The 20,451-nt window shown below is 44.0% G+C and overlaps 1 protein-coding gene across 1 annotated transcript; it reads right to left on the bottom strand.

The window, feature by feature from the left end:
• Positions 1-1,680: 1,680 nt before the first annotated feature.
• On the bottom strand, positions 1,681-19,236 carry tbc1d24 (TBC1 domain family, member 24). Its single transcript, XM_062526305.1, has 7 exons — positions 18,955-19,236; positions 15,567-16,685; positions 12,234-12,392; positions 7,942-8,005; positions 6,144-6,239; positions 4,302-4,545; positions 1,681-3,853 (listed from the first exon to the last, which is right to left on the bottom strand). Exons 2-7 carry the CDS (start codon positions 16,565-16,567, stop codon positions 3,699-3,701), a joined length of 1,719 nt encoding a protein of 572 aa, XP_062382289.1. The 5' UTR covers positions 16,568-16,685; positions 18,955-19,236; the 3' UTR covers positions 1,681-3,698.
• Positions 19,237-20,451: the final 1,215 nt, after the last annotated feature.

Here is a 20,451-nt window from a genome sequence, read left to right as displayed (position 1 = left end):
TTTCCCTTCGATATTATAGCATTTCCCTCCCTGTTAGAAGAATAAAATGATAGGATGAATGTAAGGGTGTGGACACGAAATATCATGGACTTATTTCAGCTGCACAGTATGCCAACAAAATAGCATACACGTCGTTTTTTATATTATTTGACACATATGTGAACACAATGTTAATTATTGTGCTCACGCCAAAAATAAACACTTAAGACATGACTGCAAAGAGCATGATTTGTCAGGGTACCATGTGAATGCATCGTTCACATTGGCGTGTGAAGCGTGCAAGGGGCTCGCGCGTTGGGGGAGGGCAAGGAGATTCCCGCTGCATTGCTTTGAGCAAGAGGAGAAATAAAGAGAGGGATGGGTGATGGAGTGAGTCACAGCAGGGACCGCATCCCCCCAACCTCCAGTTTAGCAGGGAGGTCAACTCTCCTCACTCTGAGTCTTGCATCAGCACCAGCATCACTGTGTATCCACGACTTGCTCAGATTCGCATCCACGCCATGGCTTCTACAGAGGCTTATTGCCATAGCCTAGCCTATACTGAGCACACGTGAAGGTCATTGGAAGAAAGCACGTGCCTCTTCCCCCACCCTGGTGAATGAATGAGAAATGTTATGCAATAAGATGCTGACGCTGTTCTGAGTAAATTCAGGGGTTAGTTGTTCTGGATTCCTCGAGTGGGATAACGAATCAGACTATTATTTGAATGCAGACTAAGCAGACAGCAAATTGAGACTCTCTTGGGAGAGATTGATTCAGTCAAATGCCTGCCAAATATTCCTGTTTTCCTTTTATAATGTATTTTTGAGTGGGCCCTATTATCCTCCTTGCAGTAGACCTTAAGGCTGTTCTTGTGTAGTAGCCTATATATAACCAACCATTGAGAAACCATTCCTGATCCCATCCTAATCTTGCCTGCGACACACAGGGTTAAACACTTAAGTATCTTAAAGCATGTCTGGATATCGAGCATTTTCACAGTCTTCCAACACTCACCCAGACAGGCTGGAGGAATGGATGATTAATAAAGAGATAGTGTACACACCTGTGAGAAATCACATATGTTTCTCATCTTGATTGTAATGTGCAGATAAACCACAGAGCCCACTGAATAACCTTATTTCTAAACTGGAATACGACATATCAACAAAATCATTAGAAATTTCTGGGAGGAGTGATTGTTTTAAATGCAATGGCCACGTAATTCAATATAGGCCACACAGCTTAATGTAAGCTTGAGAAATCCTCTGGCCATGCCTCCAAACACACATCAATTTATGGACCAAGACAGAGTCTGATCATACACCATAGGCATCCAACTCCAAATGTTTGTGGGATTGATAGAAGCATAAGCCAACGGGACAAGTGATAGGATAGTTATCACGCCAGTAACACGGATAAGGCACAGCGGAAGGCTTCAATAACCCATGTTGCCAGTTCCTAAGAGGATTTTACGCCCTCTGTTGCTCAGTGGTCAGATGTTTACGTAGACTGCAAAGTGGGCGTGGCATGTGATGCCAAGGACGTCATACGCAAAGCTGGGAAGGTATCTTATGATGTTAAATAATCTCTAGACACAAAGCTAGTGTAAGCAGACAGCATTAACCATCAGAGCAATTTAAATATTTGAAAGAAATCACCTCTCATTCAAAAATGGCAACAACACAGATTCATCTTAGATTAAATGTTTTACTGCATATTTGACAGCAGAGTATGACGACATAGTATTCTGACCACTGCACATGACACGCTCACACACATACCAATACAGAGTGCATTTTATTTTCATTCTCACCACAACCACACACACAACCAGCTAGATCTGAGCTCAGCTCACACAACATTAGGATCACACATTACACCATGAAGAGTGTTAAGAGGTTCTCTGAGAGCTGCATTATATTACAGGACGGCTTCTCACAAGGGAGAGGGCAGCACAGCAGCGAATCTCTGCTGTACACCAACAAATTAAGATCCATCTAACACACGAGATCCACAGGTTACAACCACACAGGGGAACTGAGAGTTTTGTGCTGGTCTGAACTACGGCTCTATTCTTCACCAAAGCTGTGTGTTCAGATACAGCAGAGGGGAGATTAGTGCTGAGCTGTAAATGTCAGTAGAAACCCCATTAGCTTTTCTGCTGTTTTTTTCGTCTTCTTTTTTTTGTGCCAGCTATATCACTCTTACTGAATAACACACACAAACACACAACATCATCCACACACACACACAAACAAACAACAAACCTGATGGATAGCGTCACAGAGAGGAGCTTCATTACATTAACAAGACACTATGTGCAGAGAACTTGTAGCACCCAGGGCGCAGCTGGAAAAACAAACAGCGAGAATATAAACACGATGGCCTTCGGCGGCCAGTCACCACAATGGCGGAATGTGCAACACTGGCTGGGCTGATATGCACATAAGAGGGAAGCTGGATGGAGCAAACTCAGTTTTAAGGGGGAGGACACGCTGATCATATCAATACTATACAGCCATAGACATGCCTACAGGGTCTACCTTCACAGTGGAAGTCTTCACCACCAAGAACTCAGAATCTTAAACTCAGGTGAACCATGAGACCGTAAAAAAATTAAATAACAAAATAATACATTTGAACACACCTACATAGCAGTTTTACGTTTAAGACTACAATAAACAAGGGACCGGGACTTATAAGCTCATCAAATCAAAGAGAAGCATCCTAAAGAGAGCTTAACTGATACTTTCAATCATGTTATGACTGTGGCACTGTAAAGCTTTTCGGTGTCATCCCCTGATAAGTGTGATTACCACATTGGACGGTGTGAGCTTCAGAACTCAGGGTAAAGTGACCTTGTGTTATGTTGATCATTTGATACCAACCACCACAATAGGAGGAAGAACAGAACTGAGAAAACGAGAAAAAGAGAATCCTTTCTGAGAACACCTTCAATTTTTAGAGAACAACCCATTTGTAAAAAAGCTGGCAGAGGAAGTGAAGCTTATTAGATTAACATTCTGATATAGAGGTGAACTATGAACATTGCCTTTTCTCCTCCAACAAAAGTGAATGCCACGTGACAGTTTTTGTGATCAGGGGAGACTGATACACTAGGAGAGCTACTGAGGATACAGGACGGATTCCATGTTGAGATAATGATAAAGATATGTGATCACCAAGCCCTATTACAGGCCCTCTCTGCTCTGCTAACATAGTCTCACACTTGCCTTAATGTATGTCCTTCAGGAAACTTAATGCCTTCATGTATGTCCTTTAGGAAAGAGAAGGGCAATGCAGCCACATCGTATGGTGGTATTGTAGTATTGTGCTGATCGGCCAAAGTACTGTCAAATCCATGCCTATAGACTCGTATGGAATCGGTGAGAGGGCTAAATAAATCTTTGACTTCTTTCCATTAACAGTAAGGCTAGTGTGAGCTATGTGACAACAGATAAGAGTTAGAATATACATTGATAATGACAAAAGTAAATAATATGAGTATGCTGCTTATTTCCTTAAATAAATAAAAAGCAAACAAACACTGATATAGACTTTGTTGATATTGGACGGATTGGCTGGAAGCGACGACTACAATGCTAGCACTTCCAGAGGCCCGATAAACCGACAGTTGACACAACCCACATCTTGAGTTTCTCCTCTGGGTAAACGCATGCGTGTGTGTGTGTGTGTGTGGGAGTGGGTGTGTGTGGTCAGCCCGCCATGGCGTCCTGGAAGCCCCACACCTCCAGCAGCGCCACCTGGAAGCTCTCGCCACACAGCGGGGGGTTGTCGAAGGTGGTGCAGCGGGCGGAGCGGCCGTGGTTCAACTCGGAGTCGATGTAGAGGGCGTTGCCCTCACCTCCACCTGTGGGGACAATGAGCATCATCACACAGCATAGTTTTGTTTGTAAGGAACCTACGAACCTAAGTGTGATGAAACATGGGGTTGATTTGGCAATGTGGCGAGGAATATTGTTCGGACACTTACTATACTATTTTCTGATACTGGGTAACAAATTTGGAACTGGGAAACATTTTAATTTGTGGACAACTTGTCCTGATCATCCAATCAGAAGACTAGGACACTAGCACTAACACTAACACTAATCTTGGGATTGCCCGGCAACACTGATGAAACTGTACCTCTATGTGTCATGACCTTTAGGTTCCATGACATACATGTATGTCATCAAACTTAAAAAAATCCACATCAGTTAAATGTCCCTTCATCCATCAACTTCAGCTTGATAGTATCCTTTTAAGGCTTTGAGAAGGTGTTCTAGGAGCTTCTACTGTAGGATGCTGCCACTCACCAATGATGATGGAGTCGAAGTTCCCGGCCATGAACATGGAGGTGTTCCTGGAGTTGAGATGAAAGTGACGGGCCGAGAGGAACGGGGAGAGGCGCTCCGAGGGGTTGGGGCCTGAGTCCACGGGGAGGGTGTTGCTATCGGTGGAGGGAGCGTCATCGTCCAGCAGGTCCAAACTCTGCATGTTCCCAGCCAGCTCAGGGTGTTTGATCACTACCCACTCATAGCGCTCCATCTCAGGCTTCATCTGCGCGCACGCACACACACGCACACACACACACACACACACACACACACACACACACACACACACACACACACACACACACACACACACAGACACACACACACACACACACACACACACACACATTTAGAGGAGTGTCACTGCTGTCACATATTACATTACATTACATTTAATTGATAGGCCATGTACCTGCACATTCAAACAGCTTTTGCTACTTGCTACTGAGACTTAATTGTGACATGACCTGAGAATATGAGCTCTCTGTGTGTGTGTGTGTGTGTGTGTGTGTGTGTGTGTGTGTGTGTGTGTGTGTGTGTATGTGTGTACACATTCATAACAAGAGTGTGTGTTTGTTTGTGGGAGAGCATGAGCATATTTTTCTGTGTCAAGTATAAGGTGTCAGATAGCTGCAGCTTAGGTACATTAGTACACAGAGTATCCAATTGCACCAGAAGTTTCCTCTCACATACTCAAGCACAGACCTTGCGTATCAAATACTGTTCATGGGAAAACCATTATGAACAGACAGAATACACATTAACATCTAAAATCTCTTTTACATAAAATGTCAAAATTATGAACATTTAAATCTCTAATGAGATATCAAGTTAACTTTCCATGACAACCACAATGAGCCTTAGATTCTATTGCAAAAAAATACTTGAGAAATGGCGCCACCTGCTGCCAAAAAAACATCAATACATTCTCCTTCAAGGTACAGCACATTTCCAGCATCATCTAACACAGCCTTTAACATCCTTCTTTGACCTAACCTCACTAATGTAAAACTGCTCATTATTGTTGGCAACACAATAACAATGGTTTCACTGCATTGCTCAGCATCATTGCATACAATGACACCACTTATATAGGTGCAGACTTCAGCCATTGTTTTGGGAGGCAGATGGAGGTAATATCATGTATGTGTTTTTTAATGACATTTCCTTTGCATGTTTGAATGTCAGAAAGCACAACACCAAATGTTGTGTATGGAAACAGCAGAGCAGAAAGGTGCAAAAGGAGATTTGTTATTACACAGGAAGAATAATTAGGCTACTATCGCTTTTGAGCATGTTATATTCAAATCTAACTAAATACACTGCTCAATGCAACACAGTGGACTATACTGTATGTTCTCTGTGCTCTACAGTATACTCTATGCTCTGTGTTTATGGACATGGTTGCAGGAATCCACTTTGTTGCATTAATTACCGTTACTTCTTGGCCTACTACCGTTATCCAGACAGCTCTGGTTTCAGTTACTGTCACGCAGACACATTGAATGATTGCTCAGTCCACCACCACCTCATTTTATGCCTATATTTGAGGATGCCAAATTAGCAAGTATTTCCTGACTGGGGATGCTTTTGTTTTTTCTATTGGTCTGCAGTTCCACGATACCAAATGATGAGACGAGCGACAGAAGCACCGGGCATAATTTCACTTCATTATGAGCTGTCTCCTTGTCACGGGCCGGCCCACAGTTTGACAAATGCTGATCTAACAGACATCTGTTAGTAATGCTTTGAAAAGTGGAGAACTTGGGAGAGGCATGACAAGAGACACAACATGGTTATTTCTATTGGGCGTGTACTCACCCTGAAGACAAAACACTCTCCTGTCCCGAAGAAGCTGAGCTTATTTCCCCCTCTCTTGCGCTCCTCCCAGTCAGTGGACAGAAAGGCTCCACACACCTGTAAAAAGGAGCCAGTGGCCAAGCGGTCAGACAGAAACTCTTTAACTAGGAACAATTGCTAACTTCTAGGTGGAGAAAAAAACACCTGTCTTTAACTAGCCTTGGCCATGAGAAACCATCACAACTGTTTCTGTTTGTTTTTTTTAGCACCAAACACCTGAAGCTTGTTTTGTCTTAAATTAGTTATCTCGCTCCCTCACAGGTCAGTCGGGTCATCTCTCCACGGGAGATGACGAGACAGAAAACCGTCTGAAGGCTGAAGTTTTTGCGGAGGCAGACCTCTCAGGCCAAAGGTCAGCCTGTAATTACTCCATCACGGGCCTGCACGACAACAGGCCATAACTGAATTAGGCTCCAGCCCTCTCGGGTGGACTGGTATGTAGGGCAGAGCCAAAACAGAACCGCTTTCAAAGACGGAGCCTCTCTGACTAGACGGAGCCCAGGACACACACGCACAAACAAGATGCCAGCGGAGGGATCAGGCCAAAGGGAGGACGCCCAGGAGTGGAGCACTAGAGCTGGATCTGCAGCGAGACGCAACATTAGCTCTGTTTTACATTTACGCGTTTTAATGCAAATTCAAAAGCTTCAAATTCACATGAAATTTTGCAAAAATTTGAAAAGTACAGTTTTGTATGTTTTCAAATTGCCATGGGCGATCCCCGATGATATTGTTCTTCATGTTGTTATCGTTACGGATTATGTGGATGCGGTCTTTCATGTTAGCTAGAATGAGACTTTCTTTAGCCATTATCGTTGAACTGTAGTTATGGTTCTTGGTGTTAACAGCCCTTAAAAAATACATTTGCTTGAAGGGGGTGCAGTTCCACACAGAATATAATGCAACTAAGGTCGATATTGCTACTGCTGCTGCTATTTTACTGTTGCTGCTATTTTATAAAGGTGTTTCCCTGAAAAGTTGCCCTGACAAATGTATGTTTTATTTAAAGGAACCGTATGTAAGAAATGTATTTCAATGAATCATAAAATGGCCCTGATATGTCACTAGACATTAAAAAATCATGATCATTTCAAATACTTGTATCACTGACAACACTGTCAGTGATACAAGTCCGGCCAGGATATTGTCATTTAAAAAGAGGAAGTTGCAGCCCTCAGCTGATGTTAATGTAAACATGTGTTTTGTCCTGATGTGTCACTCTCCAACGGGTTGTCAGCTCTGCTCTAGTTAGTACACACCGCTCTACAGTATTTTGAAAGTGATTGGAGTACCAGTTTTGGCCAAAATCCTACATTCTGTCCGTTTAATGTAACTGTTCTTTACAACTCCTGCCCTGAGTTGGAGTATCTAGCTTTAAAACACAGCGGGTGGTAATGAACACAGATATTTTCCATGTGCGCACATTAAATATGTGAGCGAGTTGGACAGAAACAGAGGCTGCAAGGCCTATTGGTTCCAACAATGACTAGATATCGTTACAAATGTTCACTAATAATGATGAATAAATGTATTGAACACATTCTGCTAAACCTCTGGATACCCAAACCCAGTGTTTTATGTTTTTGATTACAAAACATACTAAAAACAAAATAACTCGCTCTTTCCACTGTTTCATCGTACATAATATAAGCACATTTCTGTCTTGCTCAGCTGCTCAGTTGATGATGTGCATGCGTGTGTGTGTGTGTGCGTGTGTGTGTCTCAGCTGGAGGTGCTGTGGTGGAGAGTGACTCCTCACCTCTCCGTCTGTGGTGCGCAGCAGGAGCAGGGTGGGCTCATGGCCTTCACAGTGGGAGTAGAACCTGCACAGCACAGATCACACCCATACTTAGGACACCGATACTTAGGGATCATGAAAACACACTTGTGCACACACGCAAACACACACACACACACACACAGACACACACAGACACACACACACACACACACACACACACACACACACAAACATACAAATCTTGGTCTAGTGTGATCATTTAGATAATTGTTAATCTTTTAGGATTAGCTCCTAAGTTTATGTGCTTATGTGAAGCTTAATTCCACAGTTCACAGCAGGGGGAAGCACATGATCACACAAGGGAGGCAGAAACACCATCCTCCACAAAGCAACAATGTGAGAGAACATCTACATTGTATATTGTTCTAGTAATCATTCCACTCATTCTTATCAGTTAGGCTAAGATTAGTCTTTTTATTCAATCACTGGTTGTTTTCATGAATACTTTGATGGTGTGATTGGGGACACAACAGGACTAATGACTACGGTGGCCTGTAGAGTTCAAGAGCAACTCAAGTGAAACAAAACACAAGCAAATAGACTAAACATAAGCAAATTAAGAAAACATCTCAATCAATTTGAAAACACATGCAGGGCATTAGAAAACACTCTGCGTGAGTAGCACTCATGAGGGTTTCTTAATTTGCTATTGTTTGGGCTATTTGTGGGTGTTTTCTTAAGTTGCACTCAGGGCCATCACAGATGATCATTCTGGTTATAGCGACAAGATCTGATAAATGGGGGATACTGAAGAAAAGGACACCATGGACTGCAGACTCACACAAGGGAATCACGCCACTTTGAAATGTCTGGAAAACAAAATGTCTGCCAGTCTGGTTAAAGGAAGACAGAACAACAGTGGCATGTCTTTAACATTTCTTCTGTTCACATACCCTGATCTGAAGCTGAACTTTACAACCCATTGTTAACCCATTGCGTGTGTGTGTGTGTGTGTGTGTGTGTGTGTAACTGAATTATACAACTGAACAGGCTGAAATACACTGATGCTATGTCCACATCATATCAGATACATTTGTATCTGACACACTTTTTACAATTCGCCCTCCCGTCCACATTTGTCCATCATATCAGCGTCTCCGGAGCGGAGCAATTTGGATCCACTGGAGACCCCAAACTCATTTTCCACTGCAGCTCTATCGGACGAATGTCGATGGTGTAGAATGGTGTGTCAGTAGTGTGTTGCGGAACCATGCAAAAAAAGATGACGTATAAGCCCATGATCCCTTCCCTGATTTATAGTGCTCGTTTCCCGTGATGATGGTCATGCTGCTTTCCTACTATAACTGTGGCGTGACAAATAAATCCCCGTTGATCATTGTTCTATAATGTCCATCACATGAGGTAGGCTATTTCATTCGCTTGTCGTTCGTGTCATTCCACTACAGTAGCGATCAATGGGCTATTTGTGTAAAGAAACACATCAAAGAAAAAAACAAAACGTCTAAGTTGATTTCAACTGTGAACATGGAACAACAATGACTACAATGATAACAATGACAACAATGACTAACATAAAAAAAAACTCATGTGAAAAGGATGTGGTCATAACGATGTAGCCTACTGCTGGGAACAATGGCCGTGGGCATGTAGCTTAAAGCGCCTATGATAATAAAAGAATGGGAGCAATGATTTCTGACACAGTAGACTAATATGCTTATCCTAAAGATTGTAATATAGATTCTAATACTATGCAAAAGCACTCAGAGAGCGCAGACCTTCCTAGGTTCAGTAGGTTGTCATACATTTGAACCTAAACTATTCAGATTGCCACCACGTGGCCATACCATGCCATTACACCCCTAAGCGAAACACATAAACGGCTCTGGAATCCCGACGGAATTACGGATCACTCCCATTTCTTCCTTGGGTCATGTCTGACATTCGCTGAAAATGTCATCGAAATCCATCCATTACTTTTTGAGTTATTTTGCTAACAAACAGACAAACAGACAGACAGACAGACATACGTCGGTCCCCGATGAAAACATAACCTCCTTGGCGGAGGTAATAAGCTGAAGCACTGAAAACAGCTGTGCAAACTATCTGTATGTAGGCTAGCCTATGAACAACGGGACTAAATGTACATGTCGAGGGCTGAGAACCAAAGTGACAGTGACAGATGTATCCATTCATAGCCTATCCTTCGAATTTCCAAGAAGATAATTTTAAACAATTAACTAAATAAATAAATTAGCAATTATTATAAACCGGAATTGACCTGAAAATCCAGATCAAAACTGATGCGGCCTAGTGTAGATGTAGCCAGAGAGGTCACTTTATGCTCATGAAAACTAATGCTGTGAACAGGCTGGATTTAGAGATAATTTTCAGTAAACCAGTGTAAACAGAGAGAGAGCAGCTGACTCCTCCAACACACACTCCTCCTTCAAACGTTGCAAACTCAGAACAAGTGCTGGTCCAGATAACATTGGCAGCCGCTTGCTCATCCACTGTGCGGAACAGTTGGGTCATATTTATACTCATATTTTTAACATGTCATTGTCTTTGCAGAGGGTCCCTGCCATGTGGAAACATTCCATTATAGTCCCTGTTGCTAAAACCACCTGTCCAAAGACCTTGAATGATTTCAGGCCTATAGCTCTGACCTCATTAGTGATGAAATCATTTGAAAAACTCGTAAAGAAAGAAATATTAACCAGGACAGAACACCTGCTTGATCCCCTGCAGTTTGCTTATAGACCAAAAAGGGGTGCGCAAGATGCAACTTTAACACTGCTTAATTTTATCTATCGCCACCTTGAGGTCTCTAGCACTCATGCTAGACTTTTATTTGTGGATTTCTCATCAGCCTTCAATACTATCCAGCCTCATTTGCTGGTACAGAAACTCATTGACCAGTTCTCTGTGGATAATAGTATTGTTGGCTGGATTCTTGACTTCCTTACGGGTAGGACTCAAAAGGTGAGAGTAAATGAGAAACTGTCTGACTTGTCTGTATCATTCACCGGCTCTCCGCAGGGATGTGTTCTCTCTCCCCTACTGTACATTATGTACACTAATGATTGCAGAAGCACATACGAGAACCGCCACATTCTGAAGTTTGCTGACGACACAGTGATAGTGAGCCTGTTGGACAGGGATGAATTCTTGCATGGCCCAGTTGTTGATTATTTTATGAATTGGTGTCAAGACTCATTTTTAGCAATTAATGCCTCTAAGACGAAGGACATGACTATTGATTTTAGACGTGCACAACCTCCTCCTGTTAACACTGTAATACAGGGCCAAGACATTGAACTAGTGGACTCTTATAAGTACTTAGGTACCATTATTGATAAAAAACTGACCTTTGAGTCCAACACTGTTTCAGTGTACAAGAGGAGCCAGCAGCGTCTATTTTGTCTTAGGAAACTGGCAAAGTTTCAGATTGACAGGACTCTGTTGATCATGTCTTACCGTTCTTTTATTGAGTCTGTGCTTACCTTCTCTTTTATTTGTTGGTTTCAATCACTCAATGTTAAAAACAAAAATCTGCTGTCCAGAGTGGTCAACATCAGCAGCAAAATAATTGGTTTGAAACAGGAAACCTTGCAGGACATGTGCAATAAAAGGTTGCACAACAAAGCAAAATCTATCCTGTCTGATAGCTTCCACCCACTATACCAACAATTTGAGCTGCTTCCTTCTGGTTCCCTTTTCAGACTTCCACCAATCAAAACCAACAGATATAAACAATCTTTCATCCCCTCTGCTGTCTCCCTCCTCAACTCCAAGAGAAGGAGGTAGCCTATTGCACAGCGCACTTTAGTCAAATAGCACTTTGGCCAGCTTGGTCTAGGCACAGCACAGCCTGTTTTTTATTTTCTTTTATGCATCTTATCATCATGTTGTCTTTGGCTGTCATCTGTGATCTGTCCTTTGTTATCTGTGATCTGTCCCTTTATGTGAGTGGTTTATGTTGTATGTTGTGTTGTGCTCTTCACTCCTGCAAATGAATTGCCCCATTGGGGGACAAAATAAAGTTGAAGTTGAAGTTGAAGTTGAAGTTGACACTGATTCACACTTTCAGGTCCGATATGCAGTGAAGCTCTACGACACTGTAACATCCCTGCCCTGGCAGCCTCTCTGCACAATGTGTCTACTGGCTACTGATTCACAGCTGGCACATCTGCATGACATGGAGATGTCTTTCCCAGTGAGGTGGTAGTGGTTTATAGGGGACTTGAGTGCAGTTTGTCTGTGGCGTGAGAGGTGCGTTGCGTATGAACCTGTTGAGGCTGCAGCCGTGCGTGGAGGTGGTGAACAGCAGCTCCGGCTGGCACAGAGCGAAGCGCTCGGGGATCCACGACCAGATGTCCCTCATCTCCTTAGCGCTGACGATCTCCGAGGAGAAGTTGTCCGCATTCACCGCTAGCGTCACGTTACGCCTGCGAGAGAGAGAGAGAGAGAGAGAGAGAGAGAGAGAGCGAGAGAGAGAGAGAGAGAGAGAGAGCACAAGGCAGAGGGAGGGAGGAAGGAGAAGAGAGAAAGCGTGCGGAAGTTGAGAGGGCAGGGAAGGAAGGGGGCATACATCGGATGTGTGGGGAAATTGTGGGAAGGCACGGAAGAAAAAGATATCCAAAAAAACAAAAAGGGCAGAGAAAAGGAACAACCCAGTTAGACATGAGCCACCTGTGCCACTCATACCACTCTCAACTCATGAGTCATGACATAACAGCCGTGGCCGCTTTATCACACCACAGCACTGTGCATGTGTACTGTACGTGCAGAGGATACTGTTGTGAGAGAGAGCAGCAGCACCTACCTCCTGACGGAGCAGCGCACAGGAGCAGACAGACGAGTGCAGGGCAGAAAACAGGAGGGTGGAAAAGAAGTGATGGAGAAATAATGAGACACCAAACAGCTGTGGAGTGAGACTAGGGCTGCACCATTAGGGGAAATACACCTCTTTCTGACAGCTTTTGGGATTGCCAAAGATTTGTGATGCAATTCCAGTCCAATTTTCTTTTCATGGACTGCCCCTGTGAGCTAGCCTGGAAATCCAGACCGAGATCTAGAAAGATTTAGGGCCTGACTATGATTAATGAAACTGGCCCAACTGGAGGGGCGGCACAAAGCATGCATTTGAAAATATCCCTACACGCAGCTGGATAACACTACAACCAATGCTTTCTAACTGATTTCGGACTTCGACGTCGCAGTGTTGTCGTCATCTATTTAGCTCGCCTCTGGCCCGCCTATATCAGAAACACCGATGTGATTGGTGCAGGTTGGTTCCAAGGGCATGGGTAATGAGCAACATTACGGACTCGCTGACCATGCCTAGTGCATGAAAAGCACAGCACTTGTGTAAGCTGTCTGACACACATGGACGATTTGGACATAAATAAAAAAAATCATAGATCTAAGATCATAGAATCATAGACTATTAACCATTAGATGAACCATTGGGACAAATGCATGAACTGCATGATTAATTGTAGCCTTTGTGATTAGCTAATTACACTGGTTCAAACTTTGATTGAAAATCCAGTAATTATAATCCAATAATACTAATAGTGCAGCCCTGAGAGAAACGGACGCTTCCTCATCCTTCTCACCACACACACAAGAACACACGCAAGGGCACACACACACACACACACACACATACACACACTCAGAGACCGATACACTCACAGAAACACGCATGCAAACACACACACATGCACACACACACCATAAGAAAAACAGGAAGGATGAAAGAATGCCAGAAAAACTGTGCAAAGGTCAAGACTAAATTACACAATAAACCAGCTAAATTCGTCTCAACAACTTCCATGAACGTCTCAAATAACAAATGGATTAATCTGCTGTATTCAAGAATGTTAAAACTGTGTTATTTTCATGCCTCTGTTATCTGTGCAACATAGCATATATATACACATACAGTGCCTATAGAAAGTTATCATACCCTTTTGAAATAGTTACTTTTTTTGTCTTACAGCCTGAAATCAAAACCCATTTTAAAAAAAATCTTTTCCAGTTTTATTTACAAATGTAGCTGTACAACATCAAAATAGTGAAAAAAAAGTCAACAGTTCTGAAAATTAATAAAAAATTAAAAACTAGAATAACAGGGTTGGAAAAGTCATCATACCCCTGACTTAATACTTTGTAAAACTTCCTTTTGCTTTCATTACAGTCATCAATCTGTTTGGATATGTCTCTATTATAGCTTTGCACACCTAGATAGGGGAATATTTGCCCAATTTTCCGTGCAGAAATGTTAAAATTTAGTCAAATTCTGTAGGGAATGGCGATGGACTGCTCTCTTCAAGTCAATCCACATATTTTCTATAGGATTTAAGTCAGGGCTCTGACTTTGCCACTCAAGGATATTCACCATCCTATCCTTAAGCCACTGCTTTGTTCTTTTGGCAGTATGTTTAGGATTTTTGTCGTGTTGGAAGGCGAATGACCTCCCCATCCTCAGCTGTTTAGGAGAGGGACGCAGGTTTTCCTCAAGAATTTTGGTGTACTTGGCAGCATCCATTTTCCCTTCTATCCTGACCAATTGCCCAGTCCCCGCTGAAGAGAAACATCCCCAAAACATAATGTTGCCCCCACCATGCTTCAGAGTAGGTATGGTGTGTTTTGGGTGTGTTTGGGTGTGTATACTGTGTTTGGTTAGCGCCTGGAGCTCAGTCCAAAAACTTCAATCTTAGTCTCCAAAAAGTTCGATCTTAGTCTCATCTGACCATATAAGCTTTTTCTACATGGTAGCAGAATATTCCAGATGTGTTTTTGCACTGAACTCCAAGCGCAATGTTTGGCGAAAACCAACACAGTACACCACCCAAAACACACCATGCCTAGTGTGAAGCATGGTGGGGGCAACATTATGTTGTGGGGATGTTTCTTTTCAGCGGGAACTGGGCAATTGGTCAGGATAGAAGGGAAAATGGATGCTGCCAAGTACACCCACATTCTTAAGGAAAACCTGCGTCCCTCTCCTAGACAGCTGAGGATGGGGAGGTCATTCGCCTTCCAACACGACAATAATCCTAAACATACTGCCAAAAGAACAAAGCAGTGGCTTAAGGATAGGATGGTGAATATCCTTGAGTGGCAAAGTCAGAGCCCTGACTTAAATACTATAGAAAATATGTGGATTGACTTGAAGAGAGCAGTCCATCGCCATTCCCTACAGAATTTGACTAAATTTTAACATTTCTGTACGGAAAATTGGGCAAATATTCCCCTATCTAGGTGTGCAAAGCTATAATAGAGACATATCCAAACAGATTGATGGCTGTAATGAAAGCAAAAGGAAGCTTTACAAAGTATTAAGTCAGGGGTATGATGACTTTTGCAACCCTGTTATTCTAGTTTTTCATTTTTTATTAATTTTCAGAACTGTTTACTTTTTTTTCATTATTTTGATGTTGTACAGCTAAATTTGTTAATAAAACTGGAAAAGATTTTTTTAAAAATGGGTTTTGATTTCAGGCTGTAAGACAAAAAAAGTAACTATTTCAAAAGGGTATGATGACTTTCTATAGGCACTGTATACATAGCCTATAGTGTGCAGTTGATTTGTTCTCCAAAGCTCCAAGTACCGTTTCTGTTTGACCGTGATGCCCCTCTGCTGCAGGGACTTCTCGTTGGTGAGCTGCAGCAGTGTGATCTCTTTGCGGCTGAACAGGCGGATGGAGAAGGCCTTCTCCAGCAGCTTGTCCGGGGTGATGCTGGAGCCGATGCCCTTGACGAAGGCCTGGATCTCGGCCCTGATGACCGAGGACTCCTGCTGGGGCGGCGGCTGCTTGCCGGAGCCTGCCGACGCCGTCTTCTGCTTGCGGTAGAACTTGAGCAGGGCCAGCGCCACGCGGTACAGCACCTTGTAGCCCTCCACCAGGTAGACGTCCAGCACGCGGGCGGCGTGCGAGAAGGGCAGGTCGCCCAGCACCCAGCGCTGCCAGTCCGAGTACACCTCCAGGACGTCGGTGGCCGTGGCCAGCACCAGCTTGTGCGCCGCCGGGCAGTACTTGTGCGCCAGGTCGCCGAAGGTCATGCAGGACGACTCGTAGGCCAGGAAGGTCTGGTCCATGAGGCGGCGGCCCGGCTCGTTGCAGGCCAGCATGCGGCTGACCGCCTCGAAGCAGCGCGCCTCGTCGGGGCTGAAGTGCAGCAGCAGCGCCGCCACGGCGGGCAGCGCCGGGCAGTGCGAGATGTCGGGGAACTGCGAGGCCACGCACGAGATGACGGCGTGCACCGCGCCCACCGCCTCCGCCTTCAGGCAGTAGCGCGGCACCGTCGAGCCGTCCACAAAGTCCGGCAGCGGCAGCGAGGACGCCTGGCGCTTGCCCTTGCCGTCGCCCATCAGGTCGCGGTACACCTCGGCGTCCGGCGTGACCGTGCGGCACGGGATGGCGCCCACCAGCTGGTGGTAGACCAGCGCCCGCTGCTTGTGGCTCTTGGCCCAGACGCCCGAGCGCGCCTGCATCTTCATCTCCCGGATCTCCACCTTGCCGTCCCCTTTCACAGGACTGGCGCTGGCTGCCGCTGCCCCCTCGCCCATCTGGGTCCAGTCCACGTAACGGCCATAGTCCTCCTCCGCCATGATCAGTGCCTTATGTCACCAGGGCCAACAGGTAGGAGGCCGGAGCTTTGCGAGATTGCAGCCACTCAGCAGGCGAAAGAGGAGAGAGAGAGACGACAGCTACCCACCCATAGTATCACTGGAGAGAGCAGGGAGACAAAGAGGACGACAATGTTAGACACATGGTGTAGAAATGCTGCAGATATTACATCAGATTATTCAGAGGACATTCCAGCACATTCCAAAGAAGGTACCTGGACTCTGCTGAGTGACACTGACTGGAAACATGATCTTTGGTGAAATGAAACGGCTATGGCCAAGGAACACTCAAGGTGAATTTTGCGTAAGAAGAAGGCTGAATATACTGTATAATATAAGTGTAAAGAGCCTGATGCCTGTCAACTGTGGAGGGTCTGTGGCATTCTAGAGTTTTCCTTCAAAGGCCCCAGGGAACCAGGTTGCCTCTCCTAAGACATCATGATGATTGGATAGTCCAGCAGGACAGCTATCCAAAACATATGTCCAGATCAACACAGATATGACCTGCTGTCATCTGAGTCCCCTGATCTGAACTCTGCCAGGATCTCTCAAAAAGTGAGGTGAGCTGCAGAGGAGAATGCACAAGAGAGGATCACGGAATCTGGACAATGTAGATAGATTCTGTATAGAGGAATGCTCTGAAATCCCCTACTTACCATTTTACAAATGGAAATAATTGTGCAGGGCTCTGTATGTCAACGACTAAATAACAGCCATATTCAAATAATGATAAGATCTCACTAGAATATAAATGCCACCTGAGCACAATTTCACAATCTGGTTAGTTATTCCACAATGTATTATCGATGTGTGTCCGTAGCTGTTCTCTCTCTTTCTGTGCGTGTGTGTGTGCCTATTGTAAGGGACCCTATGAATGCATGCAAGACAACATGTGCATGAGTGTGTTTATGTGTGTGCCGTGTCTATCTGCACAGCAAATGCTTGTGACAAGCTGGCTACAGTAAAACAGCATTAGGCAATTATACTAATTAGATTTTTTACAGACAGGAAATGCCCCCTATTCTCCCTGCTTCCCCCTCTCTCACCATGTTTTCTCTCATGAACACTACGCTCAGAGATCCACCAACAGCACAAAGGGTCACCATTATAACATTATAAACATAACAATTCAAATGTAAAGAAAAACTGAACTGAGAACTGTTACAGGGGACCTTTAGTTTTGGGACATATTACTATTTCAGGAACTTCTGACAAACACAAAAACTTCCACCACTCTCGCCACACGTACTGTACTACCAACTCACAGGAAATGAAATGAGGTTACATCGAAATAGTGTAACATGCAACGTCCCGGTTTACCATGCATCTAATCTCTACTAGAGATGATCATTTAACCTGAGCCCATTCTCACGGGGCAACTGAGAAGACCCCAGCCCTAAGCCTCTTACCGAGGGGGCGGTGGTTTGCCTGTCATAGGACTCGCTGCGCTCCTTTCCCAAAACAAGGAACTTCCCGCCTGATTCATCCACCAGTGTATGCACTTTGCAGTAAGCACTCGACCATTGTCAATAGATTTCTTGGACTGAAATACTTCACAGAAAGCATGATTTATTTGCAACTTATATTTGCATGACACGAATGTGTCTAGCCAGAGAGTTAAGCTATCTGTACCAGTACTGTAAAACACGTACTGTAGCTAGCAAGTCTGGGTTGTGCTTACCTAACGTAAGGTAGGTACAAACAGAATGTTTGAAGATGAGCACAGTTTACCAAAAACACATCATGGTATGGCTTCAAAACCATAATGAATAGCTAATAGCTAGCCTTCTGTAACCCCAATAGTACGTTAGCTAACTGCTGTATGACAACATGTAGCCAGAGTTTACAGCGTTAGTCTGACAAGTACGGACTTTAAGTTGATATCATTGTACCTTGCTTGTTACCTGTAAAGCAAGACACCACTGACTGACGTGACAGCGACTGGGTGGGTGGGACTGTCTATCGGTGAGAGGTCTTTCAGTCGTTACGCTTCAGCAACAATGAATGGGGCTGGGCTGACTACACCTGATAGTCGAGACAGGCATTGAAAACCGAACTGTGCTATCGTATCATTCCATTACCATACAAATAACCAGAGGCTGGCCACAGTCGTGGATTGAGGCTTGCGCGAATAGCTTAAGCCCATGACAGATATAGCTCCTCGGTTAGCAAGCTAGCCAGCTGGTTCACAGGCTACTTCAGTTAGTGGCTGGCAAAGCTGTAACGTTACGACAGCTTTCCTGATTATGCAAACAAACTCGACAAAAAAAGTTGCCTTCAAATGTCAGTCTATACGTTTCCATGCGTGTCTCTACGTGTGAATCGCAGCGTGCTTTCCTGCACGTCGGTACCAAGGAAAGTGGCCTTACCTGGTCAGATTTCTTCAAGCTGGAGATTGTGTTCACGTTTGGGTCATTGGAGCATGCGCAGTGGAGTCATACGATCGTGGAATGATGTGCCATATGTGCGCGCGAGGCGTTCCCATCTGGCGGAGCGAAGAACGCTGTAACCTACTGGGTTGTCTTTTTGCGATAAGCTGGCGAGCTTTCAAATTCAATAGACTTGGAACAAATAAATAAATTACGCCTTCTCAAAACTCAGCGATTAAATATTGTTGTAACAAAACATGGCAGTATCATGCTGGACAAAACATTATCTCACAGATTATATGTCCATGATCCAAAATCCACAGTCCAAATGGCAGGGTCAATGGGACTGTCACCTGACGGAGGTTGTTTACCCCTTCTTCGTATTCCTGTAAAAATCTCCACAGTGCAACTCTCAGAGGAAGTCCCCATAGCAACAGTGACAACGCTTAGCTTTGTCCCGACGGAAAGCGCGCCATACACGATCAGACACATGATATTCATTAGAGCTAATTCAATTTTATCTTGCTTTACTTAGCCCTATCCACAGCATGCCAACGCGTGTCAGTTTTTTCTGGCCTGCTTTGTCCATTTGGTGCTGTAAATTCTCATACATGGGAAAACAACTAAGTGGTCCAAATACAAAGTTGTTGTTGCATATATTTATTCTGCACAAATTTGACAAGCAAACTTGAGACTGCGAGGCTTTTAATGGTTAATACCAGTTAAAATGTTGACTATTGATGACGCTGAGGAGCGAAGACAAAGCATAAGACAAGTGTTTTCTGGGGAGACTGTCGCTGGTAAGTGGCAGGGAAAGAGGAGGACAGAGTTATGCTTTTACGTGGATCCAAAGGTAGGCCTACCTCGTGAGCCTAATCTACTAGTCAAATCCTTGTTGGCATATGCATCTTTGTGCAATTGCAAACACGTTATGTGCACAGTTAACCCTTACACATTATTATGTTGTATTGCATTTCTGCAGTAAAGTGGCCTACAGTATGCTAAAGTGAAATGCAATTTTGACATATGGCCATATATTTTCTGCATAACGGCAAATAGCCTACTTGATCAGTTTTGATGCTCAGAAAACTGCACTTTTGCATGAAGTATAGTGCAGTTATTTTCTGTAGGCCTAAAGTGTCGGCTACATAGACATAGAACCCTAGACGGAGCAACCGACGTTCTGGCCAATGGAAGCAAACGAGACGCGAGGCGGCCATCTTGGAGAGGTGATTAATTCCACTCCGTGTAATCGCTTTGGCTGGAGAAATTAATTGTCAGACCATTTTAGTAATAATTCCTCACTACATAACAATAATTTTCACGTTTCTTTTTTGTCATGTGCAAATCTATGCTAAAGGACACACGATTATTTGGTTTTAGAGCAAAATGTTGCAAATTTCGTGATTAAAACCTGCGTTTTGACCCACTGCACCATAGGCCTACTACATCACTCACCTTAATATACTAAATTGCCCAAGGGATATCACCGGGCTA

Source organism: Sardina pilchardus, chromosome 22 (assembly GCF_963854185.1).
Source record: "Sardina pilchardus chromosome 22, fSarPil1.1, whole genome shotgun sequence".
NCBI lineage: Eukaryota > Metazoa > Chordata > Actinopteri > Clupeiformes > Clupeidae > Sardina > Sardina pilchardus.
This window is presented reverse-complemented; position numbering and strand designations above follow the sequence as displayed.

Bases quoted from the DNA above. Each gene is read 5' to 3' on its own strand.
- tbc1d24 (XM_062526305.1), bottom strand. From the start codon at position 16,567: ATGGCGGAGGAGGACTATGGCCGTTACGTGGACTGGACCCAGATGGGC. The intron at 8,006-12,233 runs GTTCATACGCAA...TGTGCTGTGCAG, and splicing joins CACGGCTGCAGCCTCAACAG to GTTCTACTCCCACTGTGAAG. The intron at 3,854-4,301 runs GTGAGTGGCAGC...TTGTCCCCACAG, and splicing joins CTTCGACTCCATCATCATTG to GTGGAGGTGAGGGCAACGCC.